Raw genomic sequence first — 21,064 nt, forward strand, 5'->3', positions numbered from 1 at the left:
TTGGCATTTGGATATTCTAATACGTAAATATACATATAGAGACACACAAATCTGACGTGTGTGTGTAGACTATAGAGGTTATTCTTTACAGTAGTTCACCCTACATACAAGAGCTTAACATTCATTACACAATAATTTTCTTTTTTAAATGACTTCAATGGGGCCATCTTTGGAGAGGGGATGATTGGATTTCAGGGCCGGAGGGGTCTACAACTTTTCAACTTTCATTCAGCCCTGAAGGTTTGATTAGCAGCAAAGCATTTCTTTCATCTAGCTATTTATTTCTTAGGTAAACATATCAATATATATATATATATATATACACACATATATACACACACATACATATGCACACTTTGTACATGAATATATTCTAATCTGTCCTAAAATTTAAAAATTGACAGTTATTCTCCCAAGCTGTACAGCTTATAAATACTGTCTACACTGTATCCACATTGACGTTTACTAGCACCCCGGTGGTTAAAATCAAGCCAATTCTTTCATTTAAAACGAAAACAGCAGTTTTGAATTTCTATCGAAATCAGAGTCGGATACAGCGAGTCTCCCAATTTGTTATCTGGATCTTTTTTTCCTCCTTTTCCCAAATCTATCCCTATTTTCGATACAAGGAAGGCTATGTGCCCTCAAACATAGTTCCAGCAATCCTGAGGATCAAATCATTGTTTAAAAAAATAAGAAAAACTTTTTTTTAAATGGAAGAAAGTTCTGTTGATGAATGTTTCCTCCCAGCAAACAAAACTTGCAGCATTCTGCCTGAGTCGCAGGGACAGAGGTCCCTGGTCCCACGCGAGAGGCAGAGACTGGAAACGGAGGGGCCGTGAAGGGCAGCCGCATAGCCCTGCTCATGGAGAACCCAGAAAGAGGTCATGGATTCATTCCAGCATTTGTTTCTTGTCTTCAATACCCTTCAGGCAGAGCTAGAACTCATCCCTTTGGCCATCACCTGGCAATAACTGAAGTTCTGGTGGGTTAACTTCATTGGGAAAAGCAAACCCACGTCCACTCCAACACAGGGTTTTCATCTTTTACTTGGATAGTTCTTCGTTCCCCAAGGATAGGAATGATACCTAAAAGGAAAAGAATCTCTCTAGTGAGAAATGCTTGGGTTTACGCTTCCTTGCTTATACCATGAGATACAGCCCTGCCTCCTTGCTGAGAGTCTTGGACTGGGAGTCAGAAGATGGAGGTTCAAGTCCTTGGCCATGACTCATCGTTGCCAGGAGACCATGAGTGATATTTAGCCTCTCTGATCCCCCATCTTCTTAATAGAGATATACGCTTTGTATTACCTACATCACAGAAAAAGTCTTTCCCAGATCTAAAGTTCCATATTAAGGGGAGACTCTTCTGGGGAGACCATTAATGAGAATATCTGGGAAGACAGCAAGGCAAATTTCTGAAAAAGACCAATCTTCACTCAAAGGGTCCTTCCGAAAGGAAGAGAGTCTGTTGTTCATTTAAATTGAAAATAATGAAATAGTCTGAGGGGCTGGTACATATTTGAATGTCTATGGGTGTGTGATTTTACTTGCGGAGCAAATGAAATCGTGCAGAGGGAGCTGTGCCTGCTGGGCAAAGAATGCTCCATTGGGGCGTAGCACCTTGTTGAGACTCAATAAACGGCTTGTAATTTTTTCCTATTATAAAAGAAACCTTGAGCATATTTTAAGGTTCATACGTGAATTCCATTTGATAGAGATTCTATACAACAACAGCACAAATACGAAATAGAGAAAAGCCATGTTCTTTTCTTGGTGGGAGATCTCTCTTGTCTTAATGATTGGTAACTAAATATGGATGTACACAAGAGTTCAACAGTAATGGTTTTGGAGTCCATAGTTAATGAAGATGGTAGCAGATGGACACAGAAACCTGACCCTCAAGAGGCAGGAGATGTGGGTTCGAATCTTGGTCCTAATATATATTTTTTATTTGATTAGGGACATTTCTGGTAGCTTATTTATTCATCTCTAAGATGGGGATAATATAGAGACTATTTATTTTCAGGGCTGGAAGAGCCCTAGCTCTTTCACTAGGGGCATCTCTTGCAGCTCATTTCTTCATCTCTAAAATGGGGATAATACATTTACCTTCAGGGCTATTAGGTCGCGCAATTGTAGACTTGGCTATGCCCTATAATTGTAAGCTATTGTTTCGGGAAGAGTCCTCAAAGGAAAAATGGTGAAACTAGCTAACTTTGTTTGGGGTATCCCAAGTTATTTGATTCCCTCGCTGTTTCACTTCACCTGGATCTATCCTCCTCAACAACTACATTATATATATATATATATATATATATATATATATTAAACCCCTTACCTTCCGTCTTGGAGTCAATACTGTGTATTGGCTCCAAGACAGAAGAGTGGTAAGGGCTAGGCAATGGGGGTCAAGTGACTTGCCCAGGGTCACACAGCTGGGAAGTGTCTGAGGCTAGATTTGAACCTAGGACCTCCCATCTCTAGGCCTGGCTCTCAATTCACTGAGCTACCCAGCTGCTCCTTATATTATATTTTAGACCCTTCACTGATACTATTTTCTCCTCTTTCCTTATTTCCTTCCAATGAAAATATCTTCATTTGGGAACCTATTCCCTCAGAGCCTGCTCTCTAACTTTGATCTGGTAACTGAATCATATATGATGTATAAACTTAATGGGTTACCATCTCCGAGAATAAAACTTGGTCTTAAAAGGCTCCTAATGCCCTTATCCAAAATGAATTTTAGATACCTTGAGGTCCCCAAAGGTCTTTCAGACTCCTCAAATCATATTATCTAGAAATGAACCCTCTTTACCCCACAGCCAACAGACCAGACAAAGAACCCCTGAGCACTCCCAGCACATGCTTGTCCAGATGGCTCAAAGTATTGGGAAACTGAGGCAACCTGCTGCACTTTTGGATAGCTCTCCCTGTCAGAACAAGCTTTTCTCGACATCAAACCTAGACCTGCCTTTTCTGCAGCTTCTCCCCGCTGCTCTGAGTTCTGCCGGGGCTGAGCCCAGAAAGCTGAATCGCTAGCCATTGTCCTTTAAGCCCCTGAAGTCACTCTCAGGGCACTCTTTCCTGGAGATTCAGTTCAAGCACCATCTTCACCCACGAAGCCTTTCTTGATCCTGATCCCTAGGGCTCTCTCTCCCAAACGAGCTTAGAGTTGCTTTATATTTAACCTGTTTCTACTCAGATGTGCACTGCTTGTCTCCCCCGCCCCCCGCCCACCACCTGCCATCCCCTTGTGAACATAAGCTCCGTGAGGGTGGAGATTATTTCATTGGTTGTATTTGAATCCTCAGGACCCAGAATGGTGCCCGGCACATTATTAGCCCTTTTAAATGCTTGTTCAATGAAGAAATAACCATCATGGCCACCATTCCTTCTTCTCTTTCCCCTACACTATCTCTAGCTCTGAATCGCCTTTGGTCCCTTCAATATTCTGCCCCTGAAAGTATTGGTCCAGTATTTCTCTACATGTCTATATTTATATCTACACGCCTACATTTACATATGTGTGCATGTTCTGATGCTACTGCATAGAGCAGGGTATGCATTCTGCATCTAAGAGGATCTACACTCAATTTATATGGATTCTGTATATGTGCAGATCGATCGATATCTATCTGTCTCTCCTTGTTGGCTCTTCCTGAGGGCAAAGATTTGGACGTATTTTTGTCTTTGTATTCCAGCCCCTGGCACAGTCCTTGGCACATGGTGGTCATTTAGTAAATCTCCGAGGGACTGCTTTCTGGCTAATGCTGGCAGACTTCTCTCATTCTCTCCGGCACACCCCCACCCCTCTGCTCACCTCGGGCTCACTTGTTCAAACTCTCGCTAGGACTTTTAGAGCTTGAGGGGGCCTTTCAGAGGAGCTCGCCTCTCCCATTTAAAAGAGGGTATACTGAGGCTGGTAGAGATTGGGCACCATCTTCAAACACGCCGCTGGAAGCCAAGTCCTCTAAGCCTTGCTCCATGGCTCTTTTCCTTATACCCCTCACGGCAATAACAAAGTAATTTTCTCTCTCTGAGCATCTTCCCCCTGAAGCAGGTAGACTGTGCCCAGGTACGTAAGGGGAATCCCAATGGGCTTGTGATTTTTTTCCCCCCTGGTCTCTCCACCAGTCCAGATTTCAAAATGTTGGCTGATTTAGGGACCAAGGTCCGCACAACTAGTGCTCATCAGAGATGAGCAATACTCCAGCCACCAGGCCAGGCTGCTTCTTCATTTAAAGGATGAACCCCTTCCTGCCCTTTCCCAAGCCTTCCCAAGATGCTAAGATCAGAGAGGGCATGGCTTTCCCCAGAACCTTTCCATCAGAACATGGAAACTGGTGATGCCAGTCAGTCTGGGTTTGCCTCTGTCCTCACGTCCTTCAATAAGTGGATTCTTTCTTTGTAAAAAGCCAAAAGGGTCCTTGAAGGCCCCTCATTTTAGAGTCATGACTTGAATCCAATGCTCACCTGTATCCCATGACCCCTAATCAAACCCTTTTATAGTGAAGCTCAGGGGATCTGCGTGGGCAAGAGAAGAAACATTTCTCTTTGACCGCAAATAAGGGGGGGCATTTCTCAATTGAAGATGAGGCTTTAGAAAGCAGCTCCCTCTCCTTAAGGGGCTACCAGAGTTGGTGTGTAGGGAAACCCCCGGAGTGAGAGCTGATCTGATTTTGAAAAATTTGGTCCCTGTTTATGGATAATTAGCGATTCCTAATTGGAGCCTGTCCCGATTCTCTGCAATGAACGGCCACCTGAAAGCAGCTGATGGCTTTAGGCAGAGTCAAGGGTTGCTGTTCCCAGTGAGTGATGAGCTTCCAGGAAATGTCCTGCCTGGGAGCTGCAGATGCTATAAAAAGCCCGAAGGGGAAAACGGAAGGGCGGCAGCCTGGGAGAAATAAAACAAATCTCGGAGCAGCTCCTTATTTGGGTGGGATCCTCTTTGTCAGGTTTCACATTGCACCCAGGTAGAATCCTGAGGGTGGAGCACAGCCACGGCTTTCTCCTAGTGAGGAAATGGGTCCCTTCTCCGTGTGTTCTAGAATGAGGATCCCAAACCCCATCCCAAGTCCACGGGCAGCTTCAGGCTCCCACCAGGCCCTCAAATCATAGTGGGCAGCCTTCAGCCCCCCAAGAAGATGTATATGAAATTAGAGCCAAAGGTCTCTCTAGTGGCCATCAAAGAACATCTTGTATGTACATAATTGCGTGCATGTTGTCTTCCCCATCAGAGTATGAGCTCAGAGGGAAGGATGGGAACAAGCACACATTAAGCACCTACTGTTTATGCCACACACTGTGCTAAGCACTTTACAACAACTCTGAAAGATGGGCACTGTTGTTATCCCCATTTTAGAGATGAAGAAAATGAGGCAGAAAGCAGTTAAGTGACTTACCCAGGGCCACACAGTCAGTAAGTGTCTGAAGCTGGATTTGATCTCAGGTCTGTCTGAATCCAGGCCCAGCACTATTTACTGAGCCACTTGGTTTCCCTAAGAGCAGGGCCTGATTTTATGCCTTCTTGGTATGCCCAGCAATTAGCACAATGCATGGTACATTGTGAGTCCTTCATATTGATTAGTAATGCATAGTAGATTAGTGCTACGAGTTAAAACCAATTATTATTTGAGTCTGAAACTACTCTTCTAAACAAGAACTGTGATCTGGTTGCATATACTATGGCCTCTAATTTTTTTAAACCCTCATCTTCTGTCTTAGAATCAATACTGTATATTGGAGCCAAGGCATAAGAGCAGTAAGGACTAGGCAATGGGGGTTAAATGACTTGTCCAGGGTCACACAGCTAGGAAGTACCTAAGGCCAGATTTAAATTTAGGACCTCTTATGTCTAGACCTGGTTCTCAATCCACTGAGTCATTCAGCTGCACCCCCACCCATGACCTCTAATTTTTAAAAAGTATTAAAAATGATGGGATTGAAAAGAGGCAGCTATAATTTCCCTAAATGCAGAAAAATTTTATATTTCATTTTTGACAAGTTACAAAGCTCCTTTAGGCACTCCCATTGCAGTCATAGAATTATAGGTCTTTAGGGTGGGAGAGAACCTTAGCTACTGCCTACTTCTCATTCTCTGTATGGAGAAGGTAAAGAAAATAATCTTTCTAATAGAAAGGGAAACAAATCGCAGGAGAAAAAGTGATTTGCTCCTGTCTACTTGGCTAATCACTGCCAGTTGTCATCCAGTCATTGTGTCTTCATGATCCCATGTGAGGGTTTCTTGGCAGAGATCCTGGAGTGGTTGGCCTTTTCCTTCTCTAGGTCATTTTGCAGGTGAGGAAACTGAGGCCAACAGGGTGAAGTGACTGGCCCAGTGTCTGAGGCTAGAATGGACTCAGGAAGAGGAGTCTTTCTGACTCTAGACCCAGCACTCTATCCATTGCACTACCTAGCTTCTCCCAAACCAATGTCTCCCATCTTTGATACTGAATTCAACAGGTTTCAACCCTGCTAAAAAGAGCTTTCTCTGGGATGCTATGGGCAGCCAGCAGCAGCCAGCTTCAGCTTTGCTATTTCGTCTGGGTTTGGGGAACAATATGGGCCTGGGATGTGTGGGTGCCTTCCTTCTATTGTCACTTTAGGCAGATTCCAGGTTCCAGTCAGGAGGCCACGGGAGGCTGGTGCCATCCAGAGAAGGCTGGCTGTGCCAAGCCTCAGAGGAACAATTCTGTATGAGTGCTGCATTTCAGGACTGTGCCGAATAGAAAGGAAAAGTCAATTATTCAACCAACAAGCCAGGGAAGGTGGGTGGGTGGTGGCGGTAATTTCTTCTAACGATACATCTTTGGAGAACAAGAATTACTCATCACTTCTCTGAACAATCATAACAAATCCACATTTATAGAAATAGTATTTTGGAAATAAATCATCAAACCAAGATAGTAGTTGAGTAATCTTAGACATGTGAGGCTCATGAGAAAATCTTTGCAGAGAGGAGATAAGAGCAGTCAAGAATTTAGCCATCTCGCCAAAGATGAAAAAAAAAATCTGATGTCCTTAAAGAGCTTTTTCTTTCTTTTTTTGGGGGGGTGGGTGGGGTGGGGAGACAAGGGGTGGGGAGTAGGATGTGTCCCCCTGGCAGGGTGCAGTCTTATATCCTTCCTGGGTGCAATGATGACATTTCACACCAAGTTATACTGATCAATGAATATGCACCTAAGTGCATCAATGACTTTTGGTGAGTGGATTCAGTGTAAACACTAAGTCAAGGTGATTATAGTTAATAAGACAAGGCACCAAGCATTTAGTAAGTGTCTACTGTATACCAAGCACTTGGGATGATACCAAGAAAGATAAAAGAGAGCTTGTGCTCTCAAGAAGCTTACGGTCAAATGGGAGAGAGCACATACAAACAATGATACATGCATTAAATTAAGACTTGGACTAGCCAACTTTGAGGGTCTGAAATTCTATGGAGATAGGAAATCGATCTACTAGTGCCAGTGAAAAGTGATAGAATGGTTCAAATCTGGACTCAGACACTTCCTAGCTGTGTGACCCTGGACAAGTCACTGTATCCCCACTGCCTAGCCATTACTTCTCTTCTGCGTTGGAGCCAATACATAGTGATGATTCTAAGATGGAAGGTACAGGTTAAAAAAAAAGAAGTGATAGATGGTTTGAAGAAGTAAAACAAGAAACTAGTAGAATCTTTGTAGATCACACACAATCCTTAGAACTGACTAACCCTACGATTTTGCACTATATTGAGAGGATGGCTGTCCATAATTGTAATCTTTCTCCATCCCCAAAAAACATATCTTAAATCTCTTCATACTCGGTCCTTTTTTTAGCTTGTGTGACTTCTAAATAGGAACAAAGCATGCTATTTTGGGTTTGGGCAACATGAATTTACAATCCATGAGGAGGAATGAGAGAAGTAACCTCCTGATCAAATGCCTGGCGTGGAAGAGCCTTTTATTTAATTCCATTTATGATTACTTTTTATGGAAGAAGAGTAATGAGGTAAAGTGGCAACTAAGCAGTCGTCACCGTTCTGTTTCAATAGAGAATGCAGCAGCTGCATCCACACAAAGGGATGCCAGGAATCTCTTTTCTCCAGGGTTTTATCAATTCGGGGCCAATATCTTTTTTGAAAAATGATTTTCAATGAAAATGGAAAAAGAAAGCTGGGGCTGAAGACATCAATGAGATTCATCATTCAACTATCCCGATTCATATTGCCTATTTTGAAAGTAAATGCTGGATCTCACCTGTTAGAAGTAAAATTGTAATAGCCACTTTCTTCTAAGACCTCTTCAATCACCGTCTAGAGTTGAAGGAAATTCAGTTCAGTCACCATTGCTCAGTCAGTGAAAAGCCAACAACAACAACATGATATAATTGTTCAGGGGCAACATACAAGCCTGACCTGCATCTGCTCGTAGGTTATTCCCTCCTCCAGATCAAAGCTGTTAGGAAGTCCTGAAATAGTTAAATGATGGTATCAGGTAACTGAACATTGGAAGTCTGGCGAAGGTTGAGTGAAAAGTTCATAGCAATTAGGACACGAGAACAGAGCAATTTTTTAAAAACCCAAACCTTTTGTCTTAGAACCAATATTGGTTCTAAGGCAGAAAAGTGGTAAAGGCTAGGCAGTTGGGAGTAAGTGACTTGCCTAGGGTCACCCAGCTAGGAAATGTCTGAGGGCACGTTTGAACCCAGGACCTCCTATCTCTGGGTCTGACTCTCAATTCACTGAGCCACCTAGCTGCCCCCCCGAGCAATATTTTAATGATGAAAAATGATATTTTAATTTCCCTTATTAACGTGAACAATCATAATGTTAATAGAAAAAGTTGAAGGAGGAATTTCTGTTAAAAAAAATAAACTTCTTACTCATTGCTAAGTAAATAAAATAGAGGCTGAACTGATTCCCAGGCCCAGGCTGTCATGGACTGCTTTGCTTAGCTACAGAAACCCAATGTAAACAATAAGGTACACAAATGAAGTGTACACTCGGTAGAAAAAAGAATTTGGAGGAAATCAAGAGGGACAGAGGTGTATAATGAAAGACAGCTGAGCCTAGAGGGGCCCCAAACGCAGTTTACAAACAAAAACCAACCCCTGATGGTCCTATTCTTGGCTTTCTCCAGGTGGCTGTGACATAATAGATCCAGACCTCCTTCTGGAACCCAGGAGGCTGAGGTGGGAAGGCAGAGGTGGGTCACTGCCTGAGGGGAGCCTAAAAGAACTGGGTGGGTTCCTGTCTGTCCTCAGAGCTCCTGTTTTAAGGAGCATCACTGCCTGAAGCCCATTCATTTGCCTTTGACATAAGCAGGACCAGCTCTCCAGGGGCAGGCTGCTTTGTTCCCTTCATGACTTAGACCTGAGGGCCTGTTGGCTTCCCCACATCCCTCACTGTAGAGCCTGGGCCACACTGATTAACTTTGCCCAAGACCAAGTATATGGAGGAAAAGCTACAACAGCTACTGCAAGTCCCAGGGGAAATGAGACCTGTGAGGAGCAGCTGATCTGTCTGACGGAGGAGGCACCACAAAACCCCTCCTGCTCTCTAAGTCTGCCAGGATGGACATTTTTTTAGTCTTGATTCCAGAGGAAATGCAGCAGGGCCAGAAAGTATCAAAAACTAGGGAAGGGTCTGTCTGAAGCTCTGAGCCCCTTCTCACAGCCACGTGAGTGCTAAATCCATGCAGGAGACAATGTTCAGAACCAATTCCACTAGGTCTCTTGTGCAAATTCTCCCAGTCAGCTTCAAATTGTTCAGGGCCTGCTTAGCCCCTCTCTTAGGCATTTCACCTCATTGACATTTCCCTCACAGAGGGAACAAGACAAAGAAGAGAAGCAAATCAAACCGAATGAACTCTCTATTACGTTTGTAACACCAATAAACGCACCTGATGGCCAAAGAACAGAGGATGCTAATGGAAGGAACCACAGGGGCCATCTAGCTCAACTCTCTCATTTTACAGGTGAGCTAACGGAAGATGAGGGACCTTCCTGGGCTCCCCCAGGTAATAAACATCAAACGAAAGGTATGAAGGCTAAACACATGGGTTAAAAGAATATGGAGTAGTTTTTTATGACTTTGAATTGGAAGCAATAGCTCTATTTTCTTATTCTATCCCATCCTCCTGGTTGCCATGGATCGTCAAGAAATGGTTCCATTTTCTTTTCTTTAGAAGCTAAATTCTCTTTACTGAAAAACTGCCAATCAAAAATAACACATTTCCTAGCAGAAAAGTAGATTTCAAAGTATGTCCTTAGCACAAAATCATTACCTGTCCTGTCATTTGGGGACAGGGTATTTCCACTTGATGAGTGCAGTAATAAATGACAATCTGCTGTAAAAAAGTTGGGTTCAATTGGCTCTGGAGATCCCTGGGACAGCTGAAAAGCAAAATAAAGTATAAGCAGGTAATTGGTAAAAAGAAAATATCTTATAATGAAAAATTGTAAGTAAAAGCTTGAGCAAAAGAACTTTCTCAGGTCCAAGTGTAGGGCTTTTCATTCCTTCCCATTCATGCATAGAAGAGTCAGAGCTCTGTAGTTTTCAGTATCTTTTAAATAGATAAGAAAACATCTTCCTCCTTCCAGAGGTGCTTATCAGAAATTGGAGGCAGCCAAATTAAAGTCAAAGCAAACTAGATGAGTCCCTGGTCACACGGGGGGAAAAGTCCCCAAAACGTTATATTTTATGAAAGCCAAATTTTTAAGTGGGCAGATATATAACGGCGTGGAGATATACCCCCAAAGTGTTAGCTTTATCAGAAGTGGGAGAATGAAAAGTCAATTATTCATCAAAACAATCTATTTAGCCCAAACCACACTTTCTTTCATTCCTCTTCTCTGAGCAATGCTAGACCAGGGGAAACTATGTTTTTAATACAATTCTTCCAATTGCTATTAGCTAATTTTTGTCTAGAAACATTTTTCTTCTCTCTCTTTGAATCTAGGCCTGATGTGATGCAAAACGACTTGCTACATGACAGAACTTATGAAGGCAGCAGTTACTGAATCCCCCTTTCCACTAGCAGATCTTCTGGCTGCCTCCTTAGCTTTTAAATAACAGTTTCTCACCTCTCTTTCCACCATGGGTGCCAACCAGCTGTGCTGCTGGAGTCATTTCATTTTTTCAAGTTAATCCATTTTTAAAGTGAGTTCATAGGCACAAACCAGCCATGAGCTGTGCCATTCAGACAATGCAATGTGAGTCAGACCCTGCCTTTCCCTTTTAGAAGCACAGACCCAATTCATGACTTCTAGGCACATTGTTTCCTTCAGGTATCCTGGGCACTAGATATCCCAGAAGCCTTTGCCTCTGCCAGATGCCAAGCTACCCCCAAAACAGCCTCTAGGCAGAAAGGAGGCATGCGTCTGTATTTTCTTAAATCTTGATGTGTTCTTTGTGAACCTGAACATACTCTACAAGTGCTAGGAGTTCTCCTTCTCCTTCTTCCCTTTAGAATGTGAACTTACTGAGAGTGGGCACTTTCTCACTTTCTTATTTCTGTCCTTAGAACACTGAACATAGTGCTTAGCACACACGTGTTGTAAATTAGGCTTAATGTTTTTTCTTTGATTCATTCATTCAGGGCATTTAAGAACACCTGAAATAATGGTGATTGCCAACGTATGGGACAGTATCCAAATAACAGTATAGAACAGGGAGAAACAACAGGTAGCTTTTAAATAGTAAATACTCTATGGGATGCCATAAAGGTACTCATTTGAGAAACATCTGCTGAGGACCTCTAGTCTAGTCTATGAGCAAAGCAGGACTGCAGTAGCTCAAAAAAAAGTGAGACATACAAATTTAGAGACATCTTCATCCTGAATGTTCATACTGGCCATTTGTGCCCAACCTGTGGCAGAGCATTTGGTGCTCCTATTGGTCTGATCAGACACAGTGAGATACACTGCACCTGGTCCCTGACATACATAATGATGCCACTTTGGTGCTCTTTGGGTACAAAGGACAACAACCACTGAGGACCTCTACAAGGCCTTTACCAGATGCAGTTGAGAATACAAAAATACAATTGTAAACAAGTCAGCCCTGGCCCTTGGGGACTTTTGGATAGCACAAAGTAGGCTTGATCTCAAATCATAACTAGCTCATGGGTTCAAAGCAAACTTTTTCCACAAATCTTATGGCTCCTTGAATGCAATGGCTTCCGCAAATGGTCCTTCCAGTAACTAGAAATAGAAATATTTTTCACAGAATCAGAATCATGATTTCAGAGTTGGAAGGAATCTCAGAGGTCCATTCCTGAAAAAGAACACGGTCTATGACTTGTTCACCAAGTATTCATCCAGCCTTTGTTTGGAAGACCTCCAATGAGGAGAAGTCCACCAGCTCCTGAGGCAGGCAGCCCAGTCTCCCGTGCTGAGTGAATTGGCCTCTTTGCAGCCCCTGGCCATGGTGCTGAGTTTTGAACTTTGGTGTCAAACTTTGCTTTCATGGTTTCTGTTACTTCCTAAAAGTCTCAGCTGAAAAGACTCTCCCAGTAGCCCCTTCCCTCCCACTGCCAACTGCTAGTGCTTTTCCTCTAAGATCACTTCCCATTTACTAGAGAAAGAATCAGTAACTGTCTACATTAGAACAGGAGCTCCTTGAGGACAAGGGCTGTTTTCGTTTTCTTCTTATCCCTAGTGCCTGGCACAGAGTCGGGGCTTAATAAGTGTTTGTTGACTTGACTTGACAAAAGAGTTCCCTTCAGATACTGGATTGCTATCATGCCTACCCTTGCCCCCACCAGGCCTTCTCTTTTCCAGACTAAATCACATTAGATCCATCTCAGTAGGCATGAACTCAAGGACTTTCATTCTCCTGGCTATCCCCTGGATACTTTCCAGTCTTCCAATATCCACAAGAGAGTTGTCTGGCAGTAGTATGTGGGATGAATGGCCCAGGATGGTGTCAGTGGGGCTGGAAATCAAAGGCTAGATTTCTAAGGCACTTTAATGGATAGAACTATGGCTCTTGGTATCTTCATAGATGACACAGATTGCATGAACCACAGAGGTGAGCAAATGATGATTCCCAAATGAAGAACTTGGGGAGTGGGAGACTATAATTGTCACAGATTGGGAAGTCAGCAAGGGAAATAGATATTAGCTGTAAATGATGAATCAGATATGAGAAACAACATCCAAATAGAAATGCCCTGGACACAACTGAAAATACTGTAAGACCAGATAAGCCAGGGGCACTTCTTTCAAGTATTATCAAACCAGGACACATCAAACTTTTGTCCAATAAGACTGTTTCACTTAATGGAGTGAGCTATGGCCCCAAACACATTTGAAGCCACTTAATCGGATCATATAATTACTAGTAAGTCAGAAGGGACTTTAGAGATCATCCTAGAGATCATCATTTGATCCTATTAATAGAAGAGAAAATTGGAGGATGGAGTTATGAAGTGACTTGCTCAAAGTCATACATATAATAATCAGAAGATGCTCATCTGAGCCTGGATCCTCTTTAACAACAAATTCCAGCTTGTTTCACAATCCCACAATTCAAAAAGCATCTCTGACAGAATTTGACCTGGAATCAACTCAAACTCTTAGAAACTACAAATGATTTAGAAGGGTGTTGGTCAAATGAACACTTATTTTGGAAGTTTGAAGGTAATCAAATTGTGACTTATTACCTGTATGACCTTGAACTAGTCCCTAACTGCTTGGACCTCAGATTCCTCACTAGTCAAACAAAGGACTTGGACCAGGTAATGTACGTTCTCTTCTAACTCTGCCTTTGAACTTAAAAAAATCAGTAAATTAAATAAAACATGTTGATATGCTCACATTAGTATGTTTTTGTTATTGTTCAGCCATTTGAGTTGTGTCTGACTTTTGGTGGCCCCATTTGAGGGTTTCTTGGTAAAGATACTAGGGTTCTCTAGGCTATTTTACAGATAAGGAAACTAAGGCAGATAGGGTGACGTGACTTGCTCAGAGTCACATAGCCAGTAAGTGGCTAAGACCAGATTTGAACTCAGAAAGATGAGTCTTCCTGACTCAAGGCTCCACATCCTATGGCATCATCTAGCTGCTCCATACTAAGATTACAAACCACGAAACTTGGAGTTTGAATGATTTTGTCTTAAAGAGAATTGGGCAGTTTTAGTATTTAATGGGTTAATTGATCATGCCCTCCATTAAAGACATTCTCTGACTCTAGGCCCTAGAAGGCAGCAGACCTCAGGCTCATGAAGATTCTATCAGGTTGGAACAACCCTGTGACAGATGACATCTGTTGTCCAAGGACCAGACTAGCCATTGTGGCCAAGAGGTTGGCCCAAAGATAATGAAATTTTTCAAATGACAGCAACTCACAACAACTGACTGCTATGTCAAAGAGTTGCTATCTGTATTAGAGGAAGGAGTGACACTCCTTGAAGTAATGAAGGATAATTTAAATTACAATGTTTTGGGAAAAGAACTACATTCTATAAGAAACCCAAAGCACCAAAAGGCAACTAGAAATAACGACAGCTTTACTCATAGCAAAATTCATGTTACCGTATCTTGGTGACCTTATCAAAAAAGAAGGGTATCGCTTGGAGCTGAAACTAATATACAAATTAGGAAGAATCTAATTTCCTGTGTGCAGCATCTGAGGGAAATTGGACAATACTTAGATGAAAGCAGGGAACAGAAATAAAAGGATTTTTGATAGGTATAGCTGCTTTCCCTCCATTCCTCCATTATCTCCCTTCTTTCTGTTTCTGCCATATTTTTCCTTTCTTTCCCTCTATCCCCTTTGACTGCATTATGCCATGTTGAGAACATATTACATTATATTCTAATAGAAAACTATGTTTTTGGGATATTCCTGCTATTTTTCTTGTTTTCTGAAAGCTTTTTAAACATGCTTAATTATTGTCTGTAACCATGGAGACCAGAAATCTTACAGTGACTGGACAGCAGTAGTTCATGAAGTTTTAGTGACAACATGAAGCTTCAATGGGACATAGTTGACAAGAGAACTAATAAAATCTGGAGGCCTGATTGTCCACAACATGGGAAGTGACAAGACTGTCCCGTTGGAGTCTCATCTGGTTCACTTGGTGTCCTCTTTCTTAGGGAGAATATGGACAAGATGGGGATTGTCCAGAGGAGCCTCAAGGGCATGTCATTGGGGGAAAAAATAATGGCTAAAGATAATTCACCTGGAGAAGAGAAGGTTTGGGATGAGAGAATATGATAATTATTTTTAAGAATCTGAAGGGCTCTTGAGTGGAAAAGTAACTAGATTTGTTCTATGTTGCCTTAAAGGGGATGGCAAAAAGGTTGATTTCAGTTCACCTTAATGAGAAACTGCCCCCCAAAATTTGCCCCTTCTAAAAATGGAATAGGCTACCTAAGGAGTCATGGATTTCCTATGACTGAAGATCTCCAAACATACACCAGATGATTATTTGTTGGGTATGTTATAGGAGGGATTCCCATTTGGGAACAGGTTGGAGTTGATGGTCACTGAAGTCCTTCTCATCTCTGAGATTCTGCAATTCATCTGATCTGGGTCCCTGGATGGGTTAGAACCACAATGATTTCCCCTAAGCTAGAAACTGTCCAGCTGAGCTACAGCCTCAAAAAAATTATTTGAGGTCACGAAGTGTCCCCTGCTTGAGGGGCAAGAAGGTAGGATTAGAGAAAAGGAAAATTCCTATTTTAGAAGCTTTACTGTCTAGTGACACAAGGATTGGGCCATTAGGGAAGCTGCCGAAGGGGACACACTAAAGGCCAGGAAGGAGCAGTTTATCTGGTTAGTGCAGCAGGATTCTATCAGGACAGTGTGAGATGAGAAGGAATGGCACCAGTAGGACAGATTGCATGGTAGGTAGTCATGTTTCAGTTAAACCAAGAAGGCAGATGAAATGATAGAAGACTGTTCATGATGTAGGTAGATAACAGAATGGGAATCGTGAAGGATAAAGTAAAATGAGCTACCATTGGATGATCCAGATTGGAGTGGGGCTGGAATGGTGGAGTGGTGATTAGAACATGAGTGATGAGAGAGAAAATGTATATGGGCAGGATGCTTACTCCTCAATGAGTCAGACTGGATCACTGGGCCTAGGGGACAAGTACACAAGACTTAGCTGTGCTATGCTCCATGAGCAGAACAAGATTGTTAGAGGATTTGCAGAGCTCATCTCCTCTACAATTCAAGATCAGACTTAAAGTCCTGGGATCACAGAAGGTGGGGCCTCCAAAAGTTCTCCTATACAAATGTTGGGGTCAATGCACTGAGAGCAAAGCAAGTAGCATCCTTCTCCTTCCATTAAGATGAGAGCATCTATTGTACTGGGCACCTTATTAATCCTTGAGGTTACTCTCTAGCTATGCCAAGACATTCCATTTATTTTTTACATAGAATGTTATACCATATGGTGGGTGCTTTGGAGAATCCAGTCCCTTTCCTCAAAGCACTTTCCAAAGGATACCCAATAGAATTCTTGAGATTCTAGTTCACATTGCCTTTTAATGTTTCTTAAAAAAAACAACCTTATTTTCCATCTTAGAATCAATACTGTATGTTGGTTCCAAAGCAGAAAAGCAGTAAGGGCTAGGCAATTGGGGTAAGTGACTTGTCCAGGGTCACACAGTTGGGAAGTTGTCTGAGACCAGATGTGAATCCAGGACCTCTTCTTTTGAGAACTGGCTCTCAACTAACTGTCTCCACCTGCTTTATAATATTGTAAAATATGCACAAGTCCACCTCCTTTGGGGACCCTCTCAAGTTACCTCACTTTTCTTTAGTCTCAGGATTAATGGGATCTGAGAATAGGATCCTACCCTATGGTAGAGGGGGACACAGAAAAGCTGATGGAAAGAAAGATTCCCAAAGGAAAGCTGTCTAGGTTTCTTGGCCATCTAGCACATCAGTAGAGAAGAGGAAGTTAATGTTTAATTAATGGCATACGAACCAGGAAACTCAACCAAGATAACAGGAGAGCATATGTGGATTTTTAAGTGGTGGAAAATTCTGGAGGCCCAGAGAATTGCTGTCTCAATCTGGATATTAGCGAGATTGGGAGCCACGGTGCCTTTTGTGCACTAAAACCAGGATTCACATTATTCTGTAAGTCTTAGATTTCGCTGTATATCATTTTAATAATGATGAGATTTTAGCAAAATGCAATTTTTCCTCAGGAGTTCTGGGCTTCTGACTGTTTGAAATCCATTTGGTGTCTTCCTACTGCAGCATGTAAATATCATAAAGTAAATAGCTAGAAACTCCTTCACTTCTGTTTTGATCTCCTGTGGCTGTTTCTATGCCCTACTTGCCAATCCAGCCTGTGAAAGAGGCAGGAGCTCTCTGATCTCAGATGAAGAAGGTTTTATGTTTCGTTTATCTACAGTTGCCTAGATTTTGTTCCCTCCTCTCACTTTTTTATGGGCACAAGTGAAGCAAGACAAAGACAAAAAACAGTGTTTCCATTTTTTTTTATCAACGAACGAGCCTAGCCTATTTTCCCCAATAAAGAGTAGTAGTGCACTTACCCATAGGGTTTGTGATGGGGAACAAGAAACTTTGTCACGAAAAATTAACTGATCAAGTTGGGAGACTGTCTACACCAATAAGACTCAGGAGCTCTGAATAGTCTTTGAGCCTTAACCTTGATGAGCTTTAGTTTCCTCAGGTGTAAAATGGGGATACCACAAACTGTAAAATCAACCTCACAGGGATACTATGTCAATTCCAAAGTGCTCTAGATTTGGCCATTATCATGAAAATAACAAATTCGGGTGGGACAAGCTGGAGAGAGTGCTTGGATCCTTAGACTTGGGAAGACCTGATCTTGAATCCTATATTTCAGATATTTACTAGTTCTAGTTCTAGGTCCCTGAACAAATCAGTCCAATTCTCTTTGCTTTAGTGTCTTCATTTGTAAAATGGGGATAATAATTTAATAATAACTCACAGGGTTGTTGTGAAGATCAACTGAGATAATATATGTAAAGGCTTTGCAAACCTTGCTGTTGTGGTTCAGTCATTTTAGTCATATTCAGCTCTCTGGTGACTCCACAGTTAGGGTCTTCTTGGCAAGGGTCCTAGAATGACTTGCCATTTCCTTCTCCAGTTCATTTGACATATAAGGAAACTGAGGCCAACAGGTTTATGTGACTTGCCCAGGGTCACAATTAGTAAGTGTCTGAGGCCAGATTTGAACTCATGAAGATGGGTCTTCCTGACTCCAGGCCTGACACTCTATCCACTGCACTTTGCAAACTTTAATGCTTTATATAAATATTATCTATATTATTATGCATGTTTTTATTATTGTCATCATGATTATTACTCCTCAGAATAGACTTCCTACACTACTGTGTCTTGGACTTTCTGAGAATCTTCCTCACTGACTGCACCCAAAACGGTGCCTTAGAAAAGAAGTCTTCATCCTTGTAATAAAGTGGCCCTGTTCTCAGCTGTGCTTTTCTGTGGAGCTTCCCCCATCTATAAGACAAAAAGACAGCCTACCCACAGAAGGGTGGAAAATCAAACAATCTAGAGTAGGAAAGAACCACAAAGGTCAACAACAACCCCTCATTTGATGTAGGAGAAAACTGCGCTTCAGAGATGGGGACTGACTTGTTCATCGTCACAAAATCAACAAATGGTGGCCCTGGCGTGGTCTCTTGAATCACAGCCTAGTCTTGAAGTATCCAACACTATCAGATAAAGGGGTAAGTTTTTAAAATTATATTTACATAACTAACTCTTTATCAGCTTTTCTTTATCACCCTAGTCTTCAAGGAATATGATAATGCCTTCCCAGAAAGACCGCTAGAGAAATCAAGGAGAGAATTGAAAGGATTGCTTTCCCTCATTGTGTACCTCGAGCATCAAAGGTACCCCTGAGCCCAGTATATAGAAATCAACGATGGCATTATGGGAAAGGGAACAGGTCCCTCCTCATGCACTGGAGTCAACACCAAGATGAGTTACTACTATATATAGAAAACTGTACCTTTTTAATTTCAGATTTCAAGTTACAAGGATTGCTCTGCTGGCTGAAGAGGGATTTCTTGAATCTCTCAATAACCCTTCTTTTCAAATTGTGGTGCAAAGCTGGAGGGAGCTGCAAGAAATGAGAAAACAATGATCATGGCCTGATTGAGACCCCCTCAGAGCAGCCTTGGAGTGACTTGGGATACGTCATGATATTTTACCCCATTAGAAATGGAATTCTTAGGAGACTTCCGGGTAATCATGGCTGCAATCTAGATGCCACACGCTTCCTCTCCCCGGCACTAAAAGAAATAGACTACATCAAAGGACCATAAAAATCACCTTTGGAGGAACAGAAGGACTCCCCAGTACTCCCCAGTACACCACAGAGGCGAAGGTATGTGGGGTTTGAACATTTCCACACTATAATAAGGAGGAAAAGCTTGCACAAAAACGTGAACTGAGCCGCCCTTCCCCCCCACCTCCTCCACCAAACCAGAGTGAGCTACCGGAGCACTCACTGGGACAGCGAGTGAGCTGGGATCGTCTCTGTCTGGGGGGGGGGGGGGAGGCACTCCAGGGTCCTTGGGATCCGGGGACTGCCAGGAAAAAACATCTCAGGGCAGTTTCACAGGAGAATCCTGCATACTCGGGGAGGTTGTGCTGAGCATCTGGGTAGAGCTAAACACCAGGGGCGGACCACGCGCTGCTTATCTGGGCGGAGCTGAACACCTGGGCAGTTTGGCTGTGATCAGGGACCCAGCGCTCTAAGAAACCTCAGAGGCTGGGAAGAACTAGTCTGAGGCAACCTAAATTCACAGAAAACCCGCCCATATCACCCAGACCCCAGACCAAAAAAGAAAGGGGAATAAAACCACCAAAGGGATGGCTCACATGGCCCAAAATCAAGCCTCCAGGAAGAAAGGGAAAAAGGTGACTATTGAAAACTTTTATGGTAGAAATACCCAAGGAAAAGAAGAGAATGAGGAGGAAATCCAAAAAAAAATCAGAACATGCCTCCCAAAATGGAAACTATCAACAAGCTCTGGAAGATCTCAAACTGGAACTTACCCAAAAGATGGAAACCTGGAAAGAAAAATGGGAGTAAGAGATCAGCAGTCTGACAGATAAGACTGCTCAATTGGAATAAGAGCTGGAAGCATCCAATAGAAGGACAGACAAAGCCGAAAAGCAAAACCAGTCCCTAACAACCAGAATTAAGCAACTCGAAGAAAGCAAGATCATAAAACAGCAAGAATCAATAAAGCAAACCCCAAAAATTAATGAATTAGAAGAAAACATAAAATATCTCACTGAGAAGGTCACCGATCTCGAAAACAGAGGGAGAAGAGACAACCTCCGAATTATCGGTCTCCCAGAAAAACCAGAGATAAACAATAAACTCGATATTATTCTATAGGAGATTATAAAAGAAAATTGCTCACACGTTCTGGAGCAAGGGGGCAAAATAGAAATAGAAAGGGTTCATAGAACACCTTCTATACTAAATCCCCAAAAGACAACCCCTAGGAATGTAATCGCCAAATTCAAGAGCTTCCAAGAAAAGGAGAAAATCCTATAAGAAGCCAAGAAGAGGAGCTTCAGATATAGGGGGGCTCCTATAAGGATCACACATGACTTTGCGGCTAACACACTAAGAGACCGCAAAGCATGGAACACGATATTTAGAAAGGCAAGAGAGCTGGGTCTCCAACCAAGAATCAACTACCCAGCAAAACTGACTATATACTTCCAGGGGAAAGTATGGGCATTCAACAAAATTATCGCTCTTTGCAGATGACATGATGGTCTACTTAAAGAATCCTAGAGATTCAACCAAAAAGCTAATCGAAATAATCAACAACTTTAGCAAAGTTGCAGGATACAAAATAAACCCACATAAGTCATCAGCATTTCTATATAATTCCAACACAGCTCAGATGCAAGAACTAGAAAGAGAAATCCCATTCAAAATTACCTTAGACAAAATAAAATGCTTAGGAATCTATCTCCCGAGACAAACACAGGAACTATATGAACACAACTACAAAACACTCTCCACACAACTAAAACTAGACTTGAACAATTGGAAGAACATTAACTGCTC

General features: G+C 42.3%; 1 protein-coding gene across 8 annotated transcripts in view; it reads right to left on the reverse strand.

The window, feature by feature from the left end:
* Window positions 1-269: 269 nt before the first annotated feature.
* The window catches only part of NEK10 (NIMA related kinase 10), a 256,666-nt gene continuing 235,871 nt past the window's right edge, over window positions 270-21,064 (reverse strand). For 5 of the 8 annotated variants that reach the window (XM_001380886.5, XM_007505190.3, XM_056800365.1 and 2 more), the window contains 5 exons: window positions 18,977-19,087; window positions 10,268-10,376; window positions 8,398-8,450; window positions 8,240-8,295; window positions 270-1,088 (listed from right to left, as the gene is read on the reverse strand). In XM_001380886.5, coding sequence (XP_001380923.3) covers window positions 1,040-1,088; window positions 8,240-8,295; window positions 8,398-8,450; window positions 10,268-10,376; window positions 18,977-19,087 — 378 coding nt within the window. In that variant the 3' untranslated portion in view covers window positions 270-1,039. The remainder of the gene's footprint in view (window positions 1,089-8,239; window positions 8,296-8,397; window positions 8,451-10,267; window positions 10,377-18,976; window positions 19,088-21,064) is intronic. The other 3 variants (XM_056800368.1, XM_007505191.2, XM_056800366.1) reach the window with 1 other exon arrangement.

This window comes from Monodelphis domestica, chromosome 5 (assembly GCF_027887165.1).
Source record: "Monodelphis domestica isolate mMonDom1 chromosome 5, mMonDom1.pri, whole genome shotgun sequence".
Classification (NCBI taxonomy): domain Eukaryota; kingdom Metazoa; phylum Chordata; class Mammalia; order Didelphimorphia; family Didelphidae; genus Monodelphis; species Monodelphis domestica.